The sequence below is a fragment of the Periplaneta americana genome, chromosome 1 (genome assembly GCF_040183065.1).
Source record: "Periplaneta americana isolate PAMFEO1 chromosome 1, P.americana_PAMFEO1_priV1, whole genome shotgun sequence".
In the NCBI taxonomy this organism is placed as follows: domain Eukaryota; kingdom Metazoa; phylum Arthropoda; class Insecta; order Blattodea; family Blattidae; genus Periplaneta; species Periplaneta americana.
In genome coordinates, this window is record NC_091117.1 from 84,256,542 (window position 1) to 84,275,432 (window position 18,891).

An 18,891-nucleotide genomic window follows, 5' to 3' on the forward strand; every position below is an offset into this window, starting at 1 on the left:
GTTTACGTGATTTATCACCAGAGCTATCAGATCTTAACACACTTGAAGGGCTACGGTATGTTTACAAGTCTTGTTGTTGTCTTCATAGATATCTATATCTATCGTAAAAGTGGTAGTATATTTTTTTCCTCCACTTTTCCGCCGAAACCAATGAATGCTGCATCAAATGGAACAAATTGGACATAATATTGAATGGCGCCAAACTAAAGTCAAAGTGCATACCCTAGTAGATAGATGATTCAGTAAGTATCCTGTAGCCTCCGCTGTGATCAAGCCTGCCCTTTGTGTATTATGATCATTGCACTCGTCACTCTGTTGACAAATCAAAGATTACTAAATTTCTGCCTTGAACATACGTAGTAGAGTCATTTCTGCATTTCGTCACATATTGGAAATATGTCTGTATGAAACTGTGCGGAAATATTTTCCAATCCAGACTAAATTCCAACAATATGATAGGAACGAAAATCAACTGTAAAGGTCTAATAGGCCTATGCTATGAAATCGGACATTTTGATGCGCGTGCATATTATTTTGGGCCGAGGGACACAATGGTCGAAATCGGAACTGTACCGGGAAATACGGGACGGTTGGTAAGCCTAACTTTTCGTCATAATCATTATTATCTATAGTAATGTCACGAGAGGTCTAAGATTTATTATGACTATTTCTTGAATAAAATAAACATGTCAATAATATATCCCTAAACTTCGCTCACAAAATGTTAATAATTGTACATTTATGAATATTTACCTATTCAGACATTGTGAAGTTGAAATGGATGAATATCGATTACTTCAATAAAGAAATTGAATGTTATTCAGTAATATACCAATTGAGAAAGCGAAATACAGGTTTAAGAATGTCAATTGCATGTACTGCGCTTTTGTCTTGTTATTACAACAGAAATATATTTTCATTACCTGCTGAAATCATAATTTAATTTAAATATTTTATAATATATTTATAAATAACCTGATTAAATACATTAATTAAATGAACAATTGTTGAAAACGTAGCTATCAAATTTGAATGAAGGAGTGTCATTTTCTTTAGATACAATGGACATGGAATTAGAAGATGAAGATGTAGATCTAGAAGTAGGATTTCGTACTTTATTTAGTACTTCATCATTACATTAAAGCCCGTAACACACTACACCGAGAACTATGAACTATATGTGGAGACAGCTAAACAATGCTTGTCTTTACATTACAGTGAGAAATATGTTGCTACACAGTGGAGCCATCTCTGTATTGACAATTAAAACACGAATTTTATTACGCCATACGGAAGGCAGTTTTACCAAAGACATTGTATACAAGGTCTTTGGGTTTGATATGCGCTGATATAAAGTTACATAAATAATAATAATAATAATAATAATAATAATAATAATAATAATAATAATAATAGTTTTATTTTCCCTGGCAGAGTTAAGGCCATCAGGCCTTCTCTTCCACTCAACCACTCAATGTGAACACTGACTTTCTATTAGTTGTTCAATTCCATTCAAGTAATATAAATTTTATAAGCTACAATTAGGTTAGGTTACCTGTGGGAACGGGATATACAGGTGGTGTGGTAGCTATGTTTTCAGAAAATCGCTAGCCCACCAATGTCAGCTATGCCTTATTTCAAGCGTTACTCCGTGTTAAAGGAAAGCGTTTTCCATAGCTCGATAAACGTATTACATATTCCTTTTTTCGCTGTAGTATGTTACGGGCCTAATGGATTGATGCTAATCGATTTACTGGGAATCAGCGACATTGACTAAACAAAAGAACAACCATGCGATAAATTGATTGATAAATAAAGTTGCAAAAATTATCGCGAAGTATGAATGTAATTGGTTGTAATTCAAAATTTCATTATACTTCATTGGTCGAAAATGGAATGACGTCATATAAACGAAACAGACCTAAGAAAAGAATATTATTTTCCACTGTAAAATATTTATTTGCAAAATACGCTTAGAAAAGTAAATTGACAAATTCCAAGAGAATATCCCGCGGCCCAGTAACGGACCACGGCCTGGCGGTTGAGAAACATTGTTTTAAAGCATCTACAACAGGAATGGGCACAATGTTCCCCCGCGGGCACTGTATACATCGCTCCTTCATTTCCACCTCCACAAATATTCTACTTTGTGCTTGTACGTCCAGCAAGCAGAAGTTGAACTCGGTACCATAGCGTTCTAATCAAAGTTTGTAAAGTGATGGAATGTGGCGAATAAATTGTAGGTTTCTTATTAATTTCCAACAAACATGTGTCCCAGACACTTTTGTTATTATGAATAAAGATAAAATTCAATGCCTCAACTGTTCAGTTGAGATCTATATGAAGCATATCAGACGACACTTCGATCTTGAACATATGAAGAATTTTGGTAAACATACGAAGTGTTTTAACAGGATAGTTAATAAAATAGTTATTACATGTGATAAAGCAATGTGTTATTTTAATGTAATTTGTTGTGCAGGTTGAAATAGTAAAAAGTTTTCAAGAATCTACAAGAATAATTTTTTAATGGAAAAACCAACCCACTAGTTGAAATGCAGTGCGATGAATTTATCGCATTTGAAACTCATAGGCAAGTCATAGAGAAAAATACCCTTTTGTAAATGTCAGATAAAACCAGCAAAGAATTGTATGAATTATTACCCAATGACAAGTCTTCTAACTTAGATGTAATTTCGCAACTAAGATGCTGCCAATCTTTGAATCAACTTAAGTATGCGAATATTTTTTTCTAAAATGAACCTAATGAAAAATATTGCGCGTACAAGTCTAACAGCCTGTCATCTCGTAACTGCTTTATGTTTATGTAGTAATAGTATTCATACTAACATAATCAATCTCGTCTGACCAAACAGTATATGCGATGTAAGTAATGATTTATAATGACTTCTAAACCATAGTGACCATATGAATGCCTATATTACATATTTTACTTGATTTGAAATGTTTAATGTAATGGCATGCCACATTAGTTTTGTACAGCCCTAAGCGGAAGAAAAGCCAAGTTCATGTGATGTAAACACGTCCGAAATATTATGGGACGGGTGAACTGGATCACATTTACCTCCCCTCCGTTATGCCCATTCCTGATCTCCAAAGATCAACGGACCGAACAGGCACACTTTTTTTACGGGTCTCCAGCGTGGACCAGTAATTGCGCCACAAAAAATAGTTTATCCATCAGGAAAGGTTTCAATCAAGTACAGTAGAACCCCGATTAACTGTCACCCTATTAAACGATCGTCGGATTATCCAACTGTCCTCTCGAGTTTTTTTTTTATTGTAGGCAGAAAAATATGTGAAGTACTGTACATTACATTAGTATATACGTACTTTTACTATACTCCGTGTCAGACCAGCAAGTTACTGCAGGCTTTATGGACAACAAACCCTCACACCACAGCTACAGCCAAACAAAGGATTATTTCCAGCTTTACCGTTACACAGTATGTAGCAGGAATGCTGCCACTATGCGCAACAGACAGTTACTTGTGGAAGGGGGTGTTTTTCCCAGCTTGTACAATAACCACTACCTGCTTTCAGAGGAATGACCTGGAGAACTTCCACACAATTACAGCCAATGCACCATTCAGTCATTGTTCTACTGTCGTGTGACCGAACTGTGTAGCTACTATGCAAAATGTCTTCTACGGGCGTCAAAAGAAAACGTATTGTGTCAACTATCGAAAAAAAGTGCAAATAATCGAGCAGTTCTGGAAAGGAGAAACTGTGGCTCGTCTGGCATCAGAATACGAGATTGGCGTAACAACTGTGCGCGATCTAATAAAAAACAAGGATAAAGTGCTACAATTTGCGTCTTCTTCAGACGGTATTACTGGATTAAAAAATTGAAAAACTATGAAAGATTCCATGTTCGAAACCTTAGATGAAGTTCTGTCTAGCTGATTCCAACAAAAGAGGGCTGAAGGTGTGTGAAGGTGTGCCAATTAGTGGGGCAATTTTAATGAAGCAGGCGCAAATTTTTCATGAGAAATTGGGTCTAAGTCAACCATTCACGGCATCGAATGGATGGTTGGCAAGGTTTAAATCTCGCCATGGAATTCGTGAACTTTCTCTAGTGGGAGAAAAACTTAGTGCCGATATAGATGCTGCAGAACAGTTTAAAAATGAATTCAAATGTGTTATTGATAGGTACCAGTTTGTGCCCGATCAAATTTATAATGCGGATGAGACTGGACTGTACTGGAAATATTTTCCAAACAAAACATTTGCAGTTTCATTAGAAAAGACTGCTCCCGGACACAAGTCAAGTAAGGAACGAATGACGCTAATATGTTGCGCAAATGCAAGTGGAGAACATAAAATGAAGTTGTTGTGTATAGGCAAGGCAAAACATCCACGATCATTCAAAGGTACAGAAATTAAACATTTTCCCGTCGATTATTATCACAGTAAATCGGCATGGGTGACACGTGGTTTCATTCCAAGTTTGTACCCGAGGTTAGTGCCTTTCTGAAATCTGTAGGATTGCCCGTAAAAGCGGTTCTTTTCATTGACAATGCTCCCTCCCATCCCAATGAGACAGAACTCAAATCTCGTAATGGGACCATTTTTGCTTTTTTTCCTGCCACCTAACATCACGCCACTTCTTCAGCCTATGGATCAGGGGATAATTGTTACAATTAAGCGACATTATAGAAGGGAGCTGTTGAGCCTACTGCTTGCAGAAGAACAGACAATGACAAATTTCTGGAAGAAAGTCTTCAATATAAAGGAGGCAATATATCTAGCAGCTAAGGCTTCGGGCATGATTTCAAATCAGAACATAATGCGGTCATGGAGGAAACTGAATAACAATGCTGAAGAGTTGGCCGGTAAAAATCTCGCATCCGACGACGAAGAAACCGACATTCAGATAAGTTCGCAATCCCTTTGTGAGATGATCGGACACAATAACGAATTTGGTGATGTGGATGAAGAAAACATGCAGCAGTGGCTCAATGTTGATACTGCGTTGCCAGGATATGAACTAAAAAGTGATGACGACATCGTTGCCAGTGCTAGTAACCAGTACGACAACGTGGAAAATAACTCCGACTCTGATCAGGAAGAAGAGGTAGCGGAGGAAGGTGACAGAACAAGACGTGTGCCACTACAAGTAGCGCTTCAATCAACAGAAACTTTACTGGAATTTTTAGAGCGTGAATATGATACTCAATTTCCTGATATTTTTGCCATCAGAAAATTAAGAATGGACATAAGGACAAAGTTAAATAAATCTAAAGTCCAAAGAAAAGTAACTGACTTCTCAGCACAGAGGTTATGAGAACCTGTAGATTGTGTAAATAAATCAAATTTTCTTGCGTTTTTAGTTACATATTACTGTACTTCTTTGTGTTTATTAGTTATAAACAGCATAATATTATACAGTGTAGTGTTTTGTATGAAGATGCCAGCGGTTGCAGTACAGCAAAAGCTTCAAATTACGAAACTGTAAGTACTTTGCACTTGATTTATGAACATTTTTTATAGTACGGATTATCCGATTTTTTCGATTAACCGTTCAGGCCACCCCCTTCATTACCACGGATAATCGAGGTTCTACTGTACAAGGAAATTAAAGATTTGGAAAAACTAAAGCATTATGTGTCTGAAGAACACCTAGAATTCTGTGAAGAGATTTTTAAGTGGCCTGTAAACAACGACAACCAAGAACAGAACGGAAAATAAATAATGATTTTTTTAGATCGCTGCATCAGTGTTGCAAATTTGGAACTGTAAAATTGATAAAATGTGCAGTTAGACCTAATATTATGTTAGTTTGGAAATACGAATGAAAAATACAGTATAAGCAAATAATCTATGTCTAGTTTTACCAACTGCTGTTCAATACTTTTAAAGGGCATCAGTCTCCAACATTTAACGATTAATTACAATAATCAGAAATTAAAACAGTATTACAGTCTCTCGTCTTAGAATCAAATTTGAACCCTAGAACTTGGCAACTTCAATACAATTAACCACAATTTATTATTTTGCATTTTAAAAAAAATTATCTCAATTTTCCAGTAAAATGTGTCGGTTGACTGCTTTTTTTTTTTAAGATACAGTTCAATTACATTTGTTAATGTTTTATTTATGATATTTTTCAGATTTATAATGTTCAACGTCCAGACAAAGAAGTAAACACGGTAGGTTCAAAGCCTGATTTTGTTGCAAAAAGTTTCAAGGAATCTGCAAGTGATATTGTTGACTGTGGAAGTGAATAAGCAATGGAAAGTAAACACAAGAGAATATAATTTATGTTTGTTAGAAACCTCCCCCACTAAAAAAAAAAATGAAATTCAAGCAGGTTTCTTCCTAAAAGCGCCTGAACATTTCACAGTTTATGGGCATACGAATGATATGATTGTTGGCATACGATTCTGAAAAGGACAGAGAAGTGATTATGTTATCCATGCATTTCTGTTCAGAGACTAATCCGGACTCGAACAAGCCAGAAATAGTGTTATTCTGCAACCTGACAAAAGGTGGGGTGGATTCTTTACACAAGAAGTATGCTGGCTATTCATCTCTTCAGTAGGTATTCAATAACTATCTTTCATGCCATGTTAGATATAGTTGGAGTGATTTTTCATTCATATTGCTTCAAACAAGGAGGCAAAGTTTTTTTTTTTTTTTTAGTCGACACTTTCGATTAAATATTGTCCTTTGGAAGAAGCAAAGTATCACTTTTCCGTTGCACAGTCGACACTTTGGTGCAAAGGAACACTTTGGATGAAAGTGTACTTCCGAGCACACTTTGAGCCGAAAGTGTCACTTTGTAGAAAAATTGCGGACGTCTTGGAATTTGTCGAATTATTTATTAGAACGTGCGAAAGAGGTGGCACAATTAGTGGACAATGTACGAAAGCGCTACATTAGGGATAGGTCTAAAGACAATCCCGTGGAATTTTATAATGATATAGAATTTAAAAAAAAAAGGTTCCGATTTGATAAAGAAACTATTATTGAGATTGCTCATCTTTTCGAGGACCGGTTGATAAAAACGAATAATAAAGGTTTGCCAGTGCCTCCAATAATACAGTTATTAACTGCATTAAAATTCTATGCTACAGATATGTACCATACATTAATATCTATAATATTACAGTTCAGGTATTTCTGTAGTAACATTCGTATATTTATAACCTCAATTCGATGAAGTGATATGTGGGTAGATATGCCTATATAACCTATTTTTTATGACTGAAACGATTTTTTAACTTAAATAATATTAAATAAACTTCCATCTAATGTAGGCGTAACTATCTTAAATTAATATTGAGAGATCTCACGTCCCTGCCTTCTAAGCAGATTCCATAATTATACTGGGTTTAAAAAGATTTTGATTTTCGTTGACTACCTGTATTTTGGGATAAGATTTATCTTGATGTTCATATAATCATTACTGTTTTGATAATATATTTTTTCATGCCGGTAAGCAATAGTACTGTCTCTAGTTCATGTGCAGTCATAACCTCACCATGAAACGAGATCGCATACCATTAGGCCTATTTTGTTTTGCATTGTAGAAAAGTTTGGCATTCAAAATATTCCTGAAGAGCAGGCAATAATAGAAACAAGAAAGAGAGAGAGAGAGAAAATAATAATAATAATAATAATAATAATAATAATAACAATAATAATAATAATAATAATAATAATGTGTTTATTTTATTCCTTTGACTTCTATTCACAAAAAAGACAAAAATGAAAATAAAGGGAATAAAACGATATATCAATGAAGCAGATACGTATAAACCCTAACCTAACGATATATATACACACACAAAACTTAACCTACTCTGTCCAACTTAACCTAACTATATAAACCAATAGAAGATATGTACAAAATCTAACCTAACTATATAAATCTGTGGAACGGATACATACAAAATCTAACTTAACGATATAAATCAATGAAAAAGATATGTACTAAACCTAATCTAACTATATAAGTCAATGGATCAGCTATGTACCGTACAAAACCTAACCTAATTTCATCAGCAGTATCACTACCTATATAATAAAATATTACATATCTGAACTGACTGAAATAATCTAAACTATAGGCAACAAAAACTAAAAACTGAAATAAAACAACTACAAATATTTATTTTCTTTCTCGCGCGATCAATTAGGCTCCCAACTCAAGTCACAAACGTTATAATCTGTGGGTTACACATTAATTTGTTGTTGTTTGTTCACTTATTTTGAAAGGCGTTGTGGGACTTTGCTGGCGTAAAGTGATACTTTGTAAAGTGCACTGCTTCAATCGTCTATGAATGCCACTAATATGAAGGAACCACTTTCGTCAAAAGTGTCACTTTGCAAAGTGGTGATATAAAGTATCGACTATGAATACCAGCCTTAGTAAGCAGGCTTATGCTGCCACAGTTGCATCGGACTGTGTATCAAACTAGATTGCCCCTAATTATCGGGCCCCTTACTTCTGATATCCTGGGAGTGGATTGCCCTCCAGAACTACATATTCATGGGGAAGATAAACAACCATCCGTAGAAAAAAAAAATAAAAAAAACTGATGTTTTATTTCCTCATCGAAAGAAATTGTAAGAAATTAAGAAAACTTGTTTGCCATTAGCATCTTCCAACATCCGCAAAAATTGTATAAAAGAGAGCAAATGAGTTTTTTCTTTTGATTATTATATTTTTACTACGTCATACTACTTTTGACAAATAAAACGGTACGAAAAGACGTCATTCAAACAATCATGGCTGCTTATGGCTCAGTTTTATCACTCCCCTAGCATTTGTTTCATTGTATCACTTTCCTAGCATTTGTTTGTTTTTATCACTTCCCTAGCGTTTGTTTCTTTGTTTTCCAACATTTCAAACTGCAAATTCTTTATGGTACTATAAAACATGCTTTGAGATCATCATTTGATTCCCGCATAGATAGTCGGCTGAAAATGGCGGCTCCGTATTAATAAGTCAATTAATATCTATTTTATTGTATTAGAATATTTATTTCTTCTAATCTTTATACACTTTCTTCTGTTTTTATCAGCTCAATACTATTTGTTTCTTTGTTTGCCAACATTTCAAATTGCAAATTCATTACGGTACTATAAAACATGCTTTGCGATCGTCATTTGTTTACCACATGGACAGTCAAATGAAAATGGCGGCTCCATTCAAAAATTTTGGTGAAGCTAAAATTAGAGAAATAGAATTTAGTAAGTCAATTACTATTTTATTGTATTAAAGTACTTTATTTCTTCTAATCTTTATATACTTTCTTCTAATCGTGTGTAAGTCAATTAAATCCCACTCGAGTTTTGATTTTCTCTAGATAAATCAAAACCTTTAGTGAGATTACTGTTGATAATGTTTAATCCTTGTATTGCATAGTATTGTCTTCCTATCCATTCAAGTTATGATTTAAAAAGATACATGCATGGAAAGACTAGTGAAGTGCGTGGAGTGTGGTATTGTATGAGGACAAAAATATGGACATTAAGACGAAGTGAAGAGAAGCGAATAGAAGCATTTGAAATGTGGATATGGAGAAGAATGGAACGTGTGGAGTGGACAGACAGAATAAGGAACGTAGCTGTGTTGGAAAGAGTGGGTGAAAAAAGAATGTTGCTAAAACTGATAGGAAGAGAAAAAGGAACTGGTTGGTTCACTGGCTGAGAAGTAACTGCCTACTGTAGGATGCATTGGAAGGAATGGTGAACGGGAGAAGAGTTCAGGGTAGAAGAAGATATCAGATGATAGACGACATTAAGATATGTGGATCTTATGCGGAGACAAAGAGAAAGGCAAAAAATAGGAAAGATTGGAGATACTGGCTTTGCAGTGAAAGACCTGCCCTTGGGCAGAAATGAAAGAATACATGAAAAAATGTCCTATGTATATTTTATTCTTTACTAATTTTAATCAATTTTGTTTTACTTGTGCAGTCTTAGAAAATAGTTTTGTCGCACAGATACTTTGTAAGTTTCAGAAAGGAGGCAGTGCGCATGAACAGAGGATGAGCGACCTGGTTCACAAGAGAAGGACTAGTTGGGCTAATAAAATTAGTTTTGTTTCGTTGTATGTCCGACCACGCGCACTGTCTCCTTTTTGGGACTTACAAAGTATCAGTGCGACAAAACTTTGTTCTAAGACTGTACAAGTTTATACTTACTATACTAGTATCTATTCGCGGTTCAAAAAACTTAATTTCAACATAATATGTAATATTATTAAAGGCAATAGGTCTAAAAAAAAAAAAGAAAAGAAAGAAAAAGAAAAAGAAAAAAAAAAGAAAAAAAAGAAGAAGAAAGTTGGTCACTGGGATTTATCGGCTCCAGTTATGTGTCAATTATTGTTGACCGCTGCAGTTCAAGGTTAAGATAACATCAGAGGATGATGGTGCGGCTGTATATTTCCAATTATTCTTTCATTCAACCTAGTCTGTAATTCACATCACTGGCGCCGACTGTAGTAGGGCAAGGAGGTACGTCTCCCATATTAATTGAACTGTGTGGGGCATGACCCAATATGAAATATCAGTTGTAATAATAATAATAATAATAATAATAATAATAATAATAATAATAATAATAATTACTTCATCCTCTCGTCTGCAGCTTAATACGCCAATTTTCAAAATACTGTCATAACAATGCACTATTTTGCAACCACATTTAAGTAGAATAATTATTTATTGATGTATAATGTCATTTTACCTATGATTGAGGTTCTGGCTGATATGTACATCTAATTATCAGGCGGTAAATCTTACTTGACGATATGTGTCAGAGAAGAACAATTTATTGTTAATTAATTTATTGGTCTGACCAATATTTTTAAACGTCCTGCGACACAGAATAGCTCACAATAAAATTTAAAATGAAAAATTATATAAACAGGTTTCAGACAAAATTGATTAAGACATAAGAAAAAAAATAGAACCAAATATAATTTAAATGGAATGTACATCATAAAGATGCTGACGAAATAACGCTAAAGAAAATTTTATTATGGTGGTGAGGATGGCATCTTGAAGATCTCTCGTCAGCTTGTATTTTTCCCTCCACTTTACAAAGGCTTTCGGAATGGTGCCTCTCGCTCCGAAGAAGAGACCGGTAACTGTGATTTTTTCTATGTTGTATTTCGCCGATAGGTACTGAATCGTGGGCTCGTAGATTTTCTTTTTCTCTTCGTTCACTTCAGATGGTTGAGTGGATTTCAAATCTGATTGAAGTATCAATTATTTCGGCTGTCTGTTTATTTCTATTTATAGCTATGATATCGATCCTACGATTGCTTCCACCATCAGCAATACAATGAACTTCCTCGTGAACGTCTAGATTTTTGGATCGAAGTGCATCTGCGATCATAGAACGTATGGTGTTGTGACGTTTTATTCTGAGTACTTCTCCCTGTGGGCAACTCCCAAGCACATGTGGTAAGGTTTCATACTCACTGCATGTCTGTTTAGAGTAATATGTATATAATCGGCGATTTATACAATGGATTGTGAAAGGAACTGGCCACCCTACCCATTAACTCCAGGCCTAGTTGCCTCATAAGTGGTGCCTTGTTGGTATCACTTGTGAGGTTCAGACCTGTCTTTGGAGAGTTGACTAAACAACAACACTGTAATTTCTATCAACAAGCAAAGTAAAGGGGAACCGAACTTCGCGAATTCATGAAAGGCAATGGATGAAAAACATTTTGCAATAATGATAATAGATGTTAATAGCATTAATATGAAATATTTTAGTATGATAAAGTAGTATTCTTCAATGCAAGCATTTTGTAAATTATACTATACCGATATGAAATTTATATCGCATTACTTCTAATACTGAGAAAAAAGATATTCAATTCTTATCACTATCTCCGTTATAGCAGTCAAACTTTCCTGTTCAAATTCAGTAGTAGCCATTATTAATATTTAGGAAAACTTCTACGGAATAACAGGCACCAAAGAATGAGGAGTTACATTGCCAATTGCTTCAGAGACACTTAAATGTATGAAGTCTATGAAGAGGTGACCTGTACTTCTACCACTGGATGGTATTAAAAAAACAGACATTGTGGTCATTGAATGAGATAAAAATAAGGGTTACCTTTTTACATCCCACAATACGGTTTGAGAATTCTTCAGATGAAATTCTACAGGTTGATAAAGAAAAGAATCAACACTGTGATCATTTTGTGACTATATATGGAGAAAAAATATAGCATTGATAACTGGAAAGTCTTGGGTCTTTTTTTGTACTCGGGGTGCAATCACAAGATTTACAGTGAATATGTCGAAAAGATTTGAACTGAAACTTAGTGTTCTCGAAAACTTTAGTCTTCAAATTATATGTGATTCGTTGCTTAATCTGCATAACTATTTGCTTTTTTTTTTTTTTTTTTTTTTTTTTTTTTTTTTTTTTTTTTTTTTTTTTTTTAAGATTTGGTATCTCCAAAGCCTTGTGTTATATACGAGGGATATTCATAAAGTAACTTCCATTTATTTTTCACAAACCTGTGAATGACGTTACAGGATTGGTTTACAATACGTTTGAAAGTATACACTCTAATTTATTTTTCCACATAGATTCCAGTCACATTGAGACACTTGTCGTAGCGTTTGACGAGCTTTGAAATTCCGCAATCGTAGAATTCGGCCGCCTGCGACTGAAGCCAACCTACGACGCTGGTTTTCAACTCTTCGTCATCGTCAAAGCGCTTCGAGCCAAGCCACGTCTTCATGTGCATGAAGAGATGGTAATCGCTAGGCGCAAAATCTGGGCTACAGGGAGGATGATCCAATACTTTCCAGTTGAACTCTTGCAGTTTGGTCGCAGTACGACGTGCTGTATGCGGCCGGGCGTTGTCATGAAGGAAAATCATCCCAGGGTTCAACATATCACTACGTTTGTTTTGAATGGCCCTTTTCAAGTTTGTTAGTGTGTTACAGTAACGCTCAGCGTTAATTGTGGCATTCCTCTCCAAGAACTCCACTAGTAAAATTCCTTTTGTGTCCCAGAAGACAGTTGCCATTAGTTTCGTCGTGGAAAGTGTTTGGCGACACTTTGTGGGTTTTTTTCGGCGAGTGAGTATGGCCCCACTGCATTGATTGAAGCTTTGTTTCTGCATTCACATACCGCACCCAAGTCTCAGCTCCTGTCACAATCTGATCGAGAAAAGCATCACATTTTGCGCCTAGCGATTACCATCTCTTCATGCACATGAAGACGTGGCTTGGCTCGAAGCGCTTTGACGATGACGAAGAGTTGAAAACCAGCGTCGTAGGTTGGCTTCAGTCGCAGGCGGCCGAATTCTACGATTGCGGAATTTCAAAACTCGTCAAACGCTACGACAAATGTCTCAATGTGACTGGAAACTATGTGGAAAAATAAATTAGAGTGTATACTTTCAAACGTATTGTAACCCAATTCTCTAACGTCATTCACAAGTTTGTAAAAAAAATAAACGGAAGTTACTTTATGAATAGCCCTCGTATTATACTCGGTAATTTTACACCAAAACAGCCATTATATACTTTTCAAAACACTAGAAATTGTAGGATTTTTTTTATTTCATTCCATAATGTATTATATTTTGTAATATCTTTTTAGCATACATTTTACTTCAAAATAATTTTTGTACTGAGTAATTCTGACCAAGTAATGTGAGTGATTGAAATCTAGCAGACTGTTCATAATTTAAAATATATTCTATGCAGGCCTGGGCACTAATACCTCAATTGAGTCACTGCAATGCAGACTACCCCTTAATTACCCACTCCACCTTCCTCGGCTGACACGAATAGACAGGATGGTAAGTATAGCTCAGTGACGGATTGCATAATGCAGACATAATAGCTTTTACTATCTTTCGGCTCTCGCTGGGTGCCTAAATCCACCACTGATGCACAATGCTTTACTAAGAGTATGTTTTAAGGCGTTCCGTTCAGAGTGCTGCATTGGAGTTAAATCGCTCGCTTGAACTTGGTCGAATGTCGAACCCTCGAGTGAGACAAGGTCTGTCGTGATACGCTCGTAATAAATAGAAGCACAGTACAAGGTCATCTCACCGACATGTCTTATCTTGTATGGAAGGCGACAGATAAGATACAGTACAAATATGTTTCGCTCACATCGTAAAAATAAGGCTTTATTTTCTGCGTTTATGACAAACGTCTAATGGAGCATACCAAAACAGTAAGATGGAGTTATAAATAAAATAGTATGAAAAACTTCCATATACAGTTATTATTGCTAATTAATAATTATTCAATATTTGATTTACCACATATATAATATGATAGGTCCATACATAGTGTCCCGCCTATATACTGCGACAATGTAGAAACGTTTTACAAAATATTATTGATACAGCAGTAAATTAATAAGAATATTAGTACGAGATAATGTCACAGAAAATATAATAAAACGAATAATCATGCTGCACAACTGTTACAGATGCAAAGATTGATACACTAAGTATCACAAGTAAGAATGTGTCCCACACATCATTCTTCATACCTTATTTAGTACTTAACTTGTATTCCTTGTTGAGTAGTTTCAACTTCACTACATCTTTTAGCTCGCTCTCCATTTTTTACAGTGTACTTCTTGCCAGTAACAAGAACGAATGCCTAACGCTCGGCTTATACGCTTCAAGGATTTATCGCTCGCGACAATTTTACCCATCATGCATGTGCGCTACCTATCGGATTATGCTATAAACTACTTGGCGCTCGAGCGAAAACGTCCGATGCAGACCTCTGCTTCCGTTCAACTTCTCCTTTACGCCAAGGGCTATTCTACAGGAATCATGTTCCAACCCAGTCTCAGCATTATAATGTGATGTCCGACTACATATTTCTCCAGTTTTTAGAAGAGCGAAGTTTGCCATTATTGAGTATGCATAGAGCAGCTAAGTTCAACCGTAACTCGTACGTGTTAGTGGCATAAGCACCCCGCCTCCTTGACTTGAGCGGAAAGGACTTGCTAGCTGCCCGTCCCTTAATATGACATTCATTCAATTAGTTCATTCGCAGTGGCGGCGGCCTTGTGAGTTACTGTAATTTTCAATGGCTTATCCAAAGACGTTCTGATATTTATTTCAGGAATCATGGGAATTGCAATATTTTTGTCAAAGAGAATAACCAAGTAAAGTGCCTCATTTGTTCCAAATATTTGCAGTTTACGTCTCAATACAATATTAAATGACATTTCGGAAGGTATCATCATTGTGACTACGGACAACACATTCTTTCAGGTATGATATTTGACAATAGTGAAATAGCACTGGAAACATTACTTTCTATTGCATTTGTATAATTCTATAATTTTTATTTTTAGGTGAAGCTAGATTACAAACTAAAGGATGTGAAAGAATCTATATGTCGAATTCCAGACACAATGTAAGACGAGAATTTCATTCACTATAAAATCCCAAAATATGCGTGCATTCATGCACTATCAAACTATGAAACATGCACGATCAAGCGAAAAATACATTAAAATATGCACTTCCCCCCCTCCCACAGTTAACAACTAACAACATTTCTAAATTGATCTCTGTGAGGTTTCTAAGCTTCTCAGTCAATATGTTTTTGTAAGCAGAGAATGACTTCTCTACATTGCAAGAAGTTATGGGTTTAAACTTGAATGAACCTTTTCTATCATTTAGTTTTTTTTTTCTTTTCCTTCTTCTATCCTGATTCCTGAAGTACAATGAGGGACATAAAAATCGAGGAACTGAGGTGTGCACTCAAAACCATTAAAGCATGCATTTAAACTGAATATAATGTATATTATATGCATGATTAAGAAAAAAAATTGCTTAAATATGGATGTTTTTATCCCCGAAAAAAGCAAAATATGCAAATATGCACGGGAACATATTTGGAACAGAAAAGTAATGAAATTAATAAGTACTAAGTTTGAGCTATGTCCTATGTTCCTATAAAAATATGCATTTGCATGGAATCCTCGTCTCTAGTAATGAGCTATTAACATCTATTAAATGACTCTAGCAGCAACTTCCATTTTCATATGTTGAAATGGAACGAACTAGTGTTGAATAGCTTAAGTTTGGCACCTGGCCACACATGCGTGTAATATCCTTCTGTTACAGAGTAGCCCAGACCTTGGAATTATATTGGCAATCATCTTGGTACAGCCAGACGCTTTCTATCAGTGGTGGAAGAACTGGGTCAGCGTGAGGACGCGGTCGCTTCAGCGCCTCAACATGGTGATTCCGACAGTGAAGTTTAACAACAATCGCGACTTTCCTGTGCTAGGATGCGGTACTTACGAGGTGAGAGCGTCTGGTATTTTCTTCTGGTCATTGGTCAGCAGATTTCACGTACCTGAAAGCAAATGGTTTCAATATTAGTAACTGTTTAAATTAATTAAAGTCATTTGATGAATTGTAAGATTGCACAGAGAACCAGTGGAGGAAGAATTATGGCAAGGGAAATGAGCACTCGAAAAAATTACCCTAAAGTCACTACAGCATACTAAAGGCATGAAAAAAGAAACTAAATAAATCACGAAATGTGAGAAAAAGGAACCTAGGTTTAGATTCAATATCTTCGCTGTTTCGGTAAGACAGGTTCCATCAATGGGATTGAAACTGTAGCTGGTCAACATATCCGAAACGTCGGAGATATTACTTCTTAATCCGTTGCAAATATTAATCAAACTATTCATTATCCAATAATCGTGAAAGGTTGAAATATCAAGAGTGTTACTGCTCAAGAGGAAACTGGCGAAAAATTACGAAAATCCCCTTTCCTTGTTTTTATGTTCGTAATTATATTTCAACTTTCTAGTTTCATAATATAGTTTAATTCCATATTTGAGATCCCTTCAAACTGAGTTACATGACTTTTATATATTGTAATAGAAAAAAATTAAAAATTACAAAATGCTCCCTGTCGCCATAGAAACGAACCCAGTTTTAATCCAAAATCTTCACCATTCTAAGGTACCATACAATATAGTCTTATGTGGCCAAAGATACATTGCGTGAGTGAGTTCATAGAAATGTTTCCTTTTATTAATGTTGTTTTCCCGGCTTTAAAATTTTAAGCAGTTTATTGAATAAAAAACATTCTTGCACAACAGTTGTTATATTGGTTTGAAACTTTTCACTGAGGTCATTTAAATGTTAATAACTATAATTTAATTAGCATATGTATGAAATATTAATATTAAGTTCCATATTGTACATAGATTAAAGTATGCTGTAGAAGTATATTAATGAAATTTAAAAATGTATGGTGACTCCCTATTTAGACTGAACTCAAGGAGCTAATTAATTTTTATTCCCATAACTGCTTTCAATCTTTTGAGCAAATATGAACTAAAAATTTTGAAACCTTTGCCGCAAGGAGCCTTTTAGTGAAGTCAATATAAAAATATTTAAAAAACAGAATTTAAAAACTATTAGCCCAAATGACACCAAATTTTGTACAGATGATAGTATTGTAGTTTAAAATTCATAAATTTCGGATGAAAATTGTAGAAGTTTTAAAAATCAGGTAAGCATCACTTTAAATCTTCTACTAGCTAAAACGACACCACAATTGTGTCTTCGCTTGGCATTTACAATTATAACAGCTCATTGTACGATAATTGTCGAAATCCGATAGGTGGTCTGGGTGGATTCGATGCTGAGACGTAGATGGGAGGATAATATGAAAATGGATTTGATGGAGGTGGGATATGATGTTAGAAACTGGATTAATCTTGCACAGGATAGGGACCGATGGCGGGCTTATGTGAGGACGGCAGTGAACCCTGCGGGTTCCTTAAAAGCCATTTATAAGTAAGTACTGTAAGTGCTAACATCTGAGTTAAAACATTCCTCAAGAGCTGAGATATTATGAAATATCCCTCAAGAGGTAATAAATTGCTTTAAGTTAGACAATCGATGAACTTCGTTCATTTCTTTCATAGTAAACACAATATCATAATAGCCCTTCTTACATATCATAATAGCTATAACAAGTGTATCATAATAGCCCTTGTTATTCATACACTAATTACTCCTGGACTCATTAACATTCACAGCTTTTCTTTACAGAATAGGTGTTGAAGGTGACACTAGTCTGAGTAAAGAAAATTTTAAATTTATTCATTCAAGAACAATAACAAAAGTAACCGAGCATCACGTCAAAGTTTTTCCAAGAAACAAAACTGACTTTCTTTAAATATGTTTAACAGGCTGATAATGGTTTTTAAATTTTGTTCAATATTGCTGCTTAAAGACCACAAAATGAACTTACATAATCACAGTTTTAAACTTTTCAAACTGAGTCTTTGATACATTTCAAAGTCTGCATCATATTAGCCCTATTTGACCTATCTGATTTTCTGCAGGCTGGTAAGCCAGGTGAAGTAGCAGCTGTAGTCAAGGACGCCATTGATGTCGGATTCCGTCACATTGATGGAGCTATGTTCTATGAAAACGAAGCAGAAATTGGAGAAGCCATCAGGGCGAAGATTGCCGAGGGAGTTGTTAAGAGGGAGGACCTTTTCATCACGAGCAAGGTAGCGATTTTCCCTTACAGTAATTCACTCAAAATATATCTTGAGTTATAAAGCTTTGAATAAAATAAATAATGTTAAAATGTGCAATCTTATGACATCAATTTATCAATGATGTTCACCTATACAACACCAGAAACTGTGACCTTTTTTGACTTACCTAAATGTAGACTAACCAAAACAATGAATAATTATTTTGTTATGTCTTTAAAAATTGCAAATAAATTTCCAACATATGTTTTCTATCTTGAAAGAAAGTCTTTTAACCCTTAAGCAGTCGCGCTAAAACCATCCTACCCACTTAAACCGTTATTATCTCGAATATGCGAATTCCGATTTCAAAAATGT

General features: G+C 35.1%; 1 protein-coding gene across 2 annotated transcripts in view; it reads left to right on the forward strand.

Moving 5' to 3' along the window:
* The first annotated feature begins 11,266 nt into the window (after positions 1 to 11,266).
* The window catches only part of LOC138697593 (aldo-keto reductase family 1 member B1-like), a 31,796-nt gene continuing 24,171 nt past the window's right edge, over positions 11,267 to 18,891 (forward strand). The window contains exons 1-3 of one of the 2 annotated variants that reach the window (XM_069822981.1): positions 11,267 to 11,444; positions 16,124 to 16,306; positions 18,376 to 18,546. In XM_069822981.1, the coding sequence (XP_069679082.1) occupies positions 16,238 to 16,306; positions 18,376 to 18,546 (240 nt within the window). In that variant the 5' untranslated portion in view covers positions 11,267 to 11,444; positions 16,124 to 16,237. Of the gene's footprint in view, positions 11,445 to 14,860; positions 15,263 to 16,123; positions 16,307 to 18,375; positions 18,547 to 18,891 lie in introns of those variants that run through there. The other variant, XM_069822972.1, reaches the window with a different exon arrangement.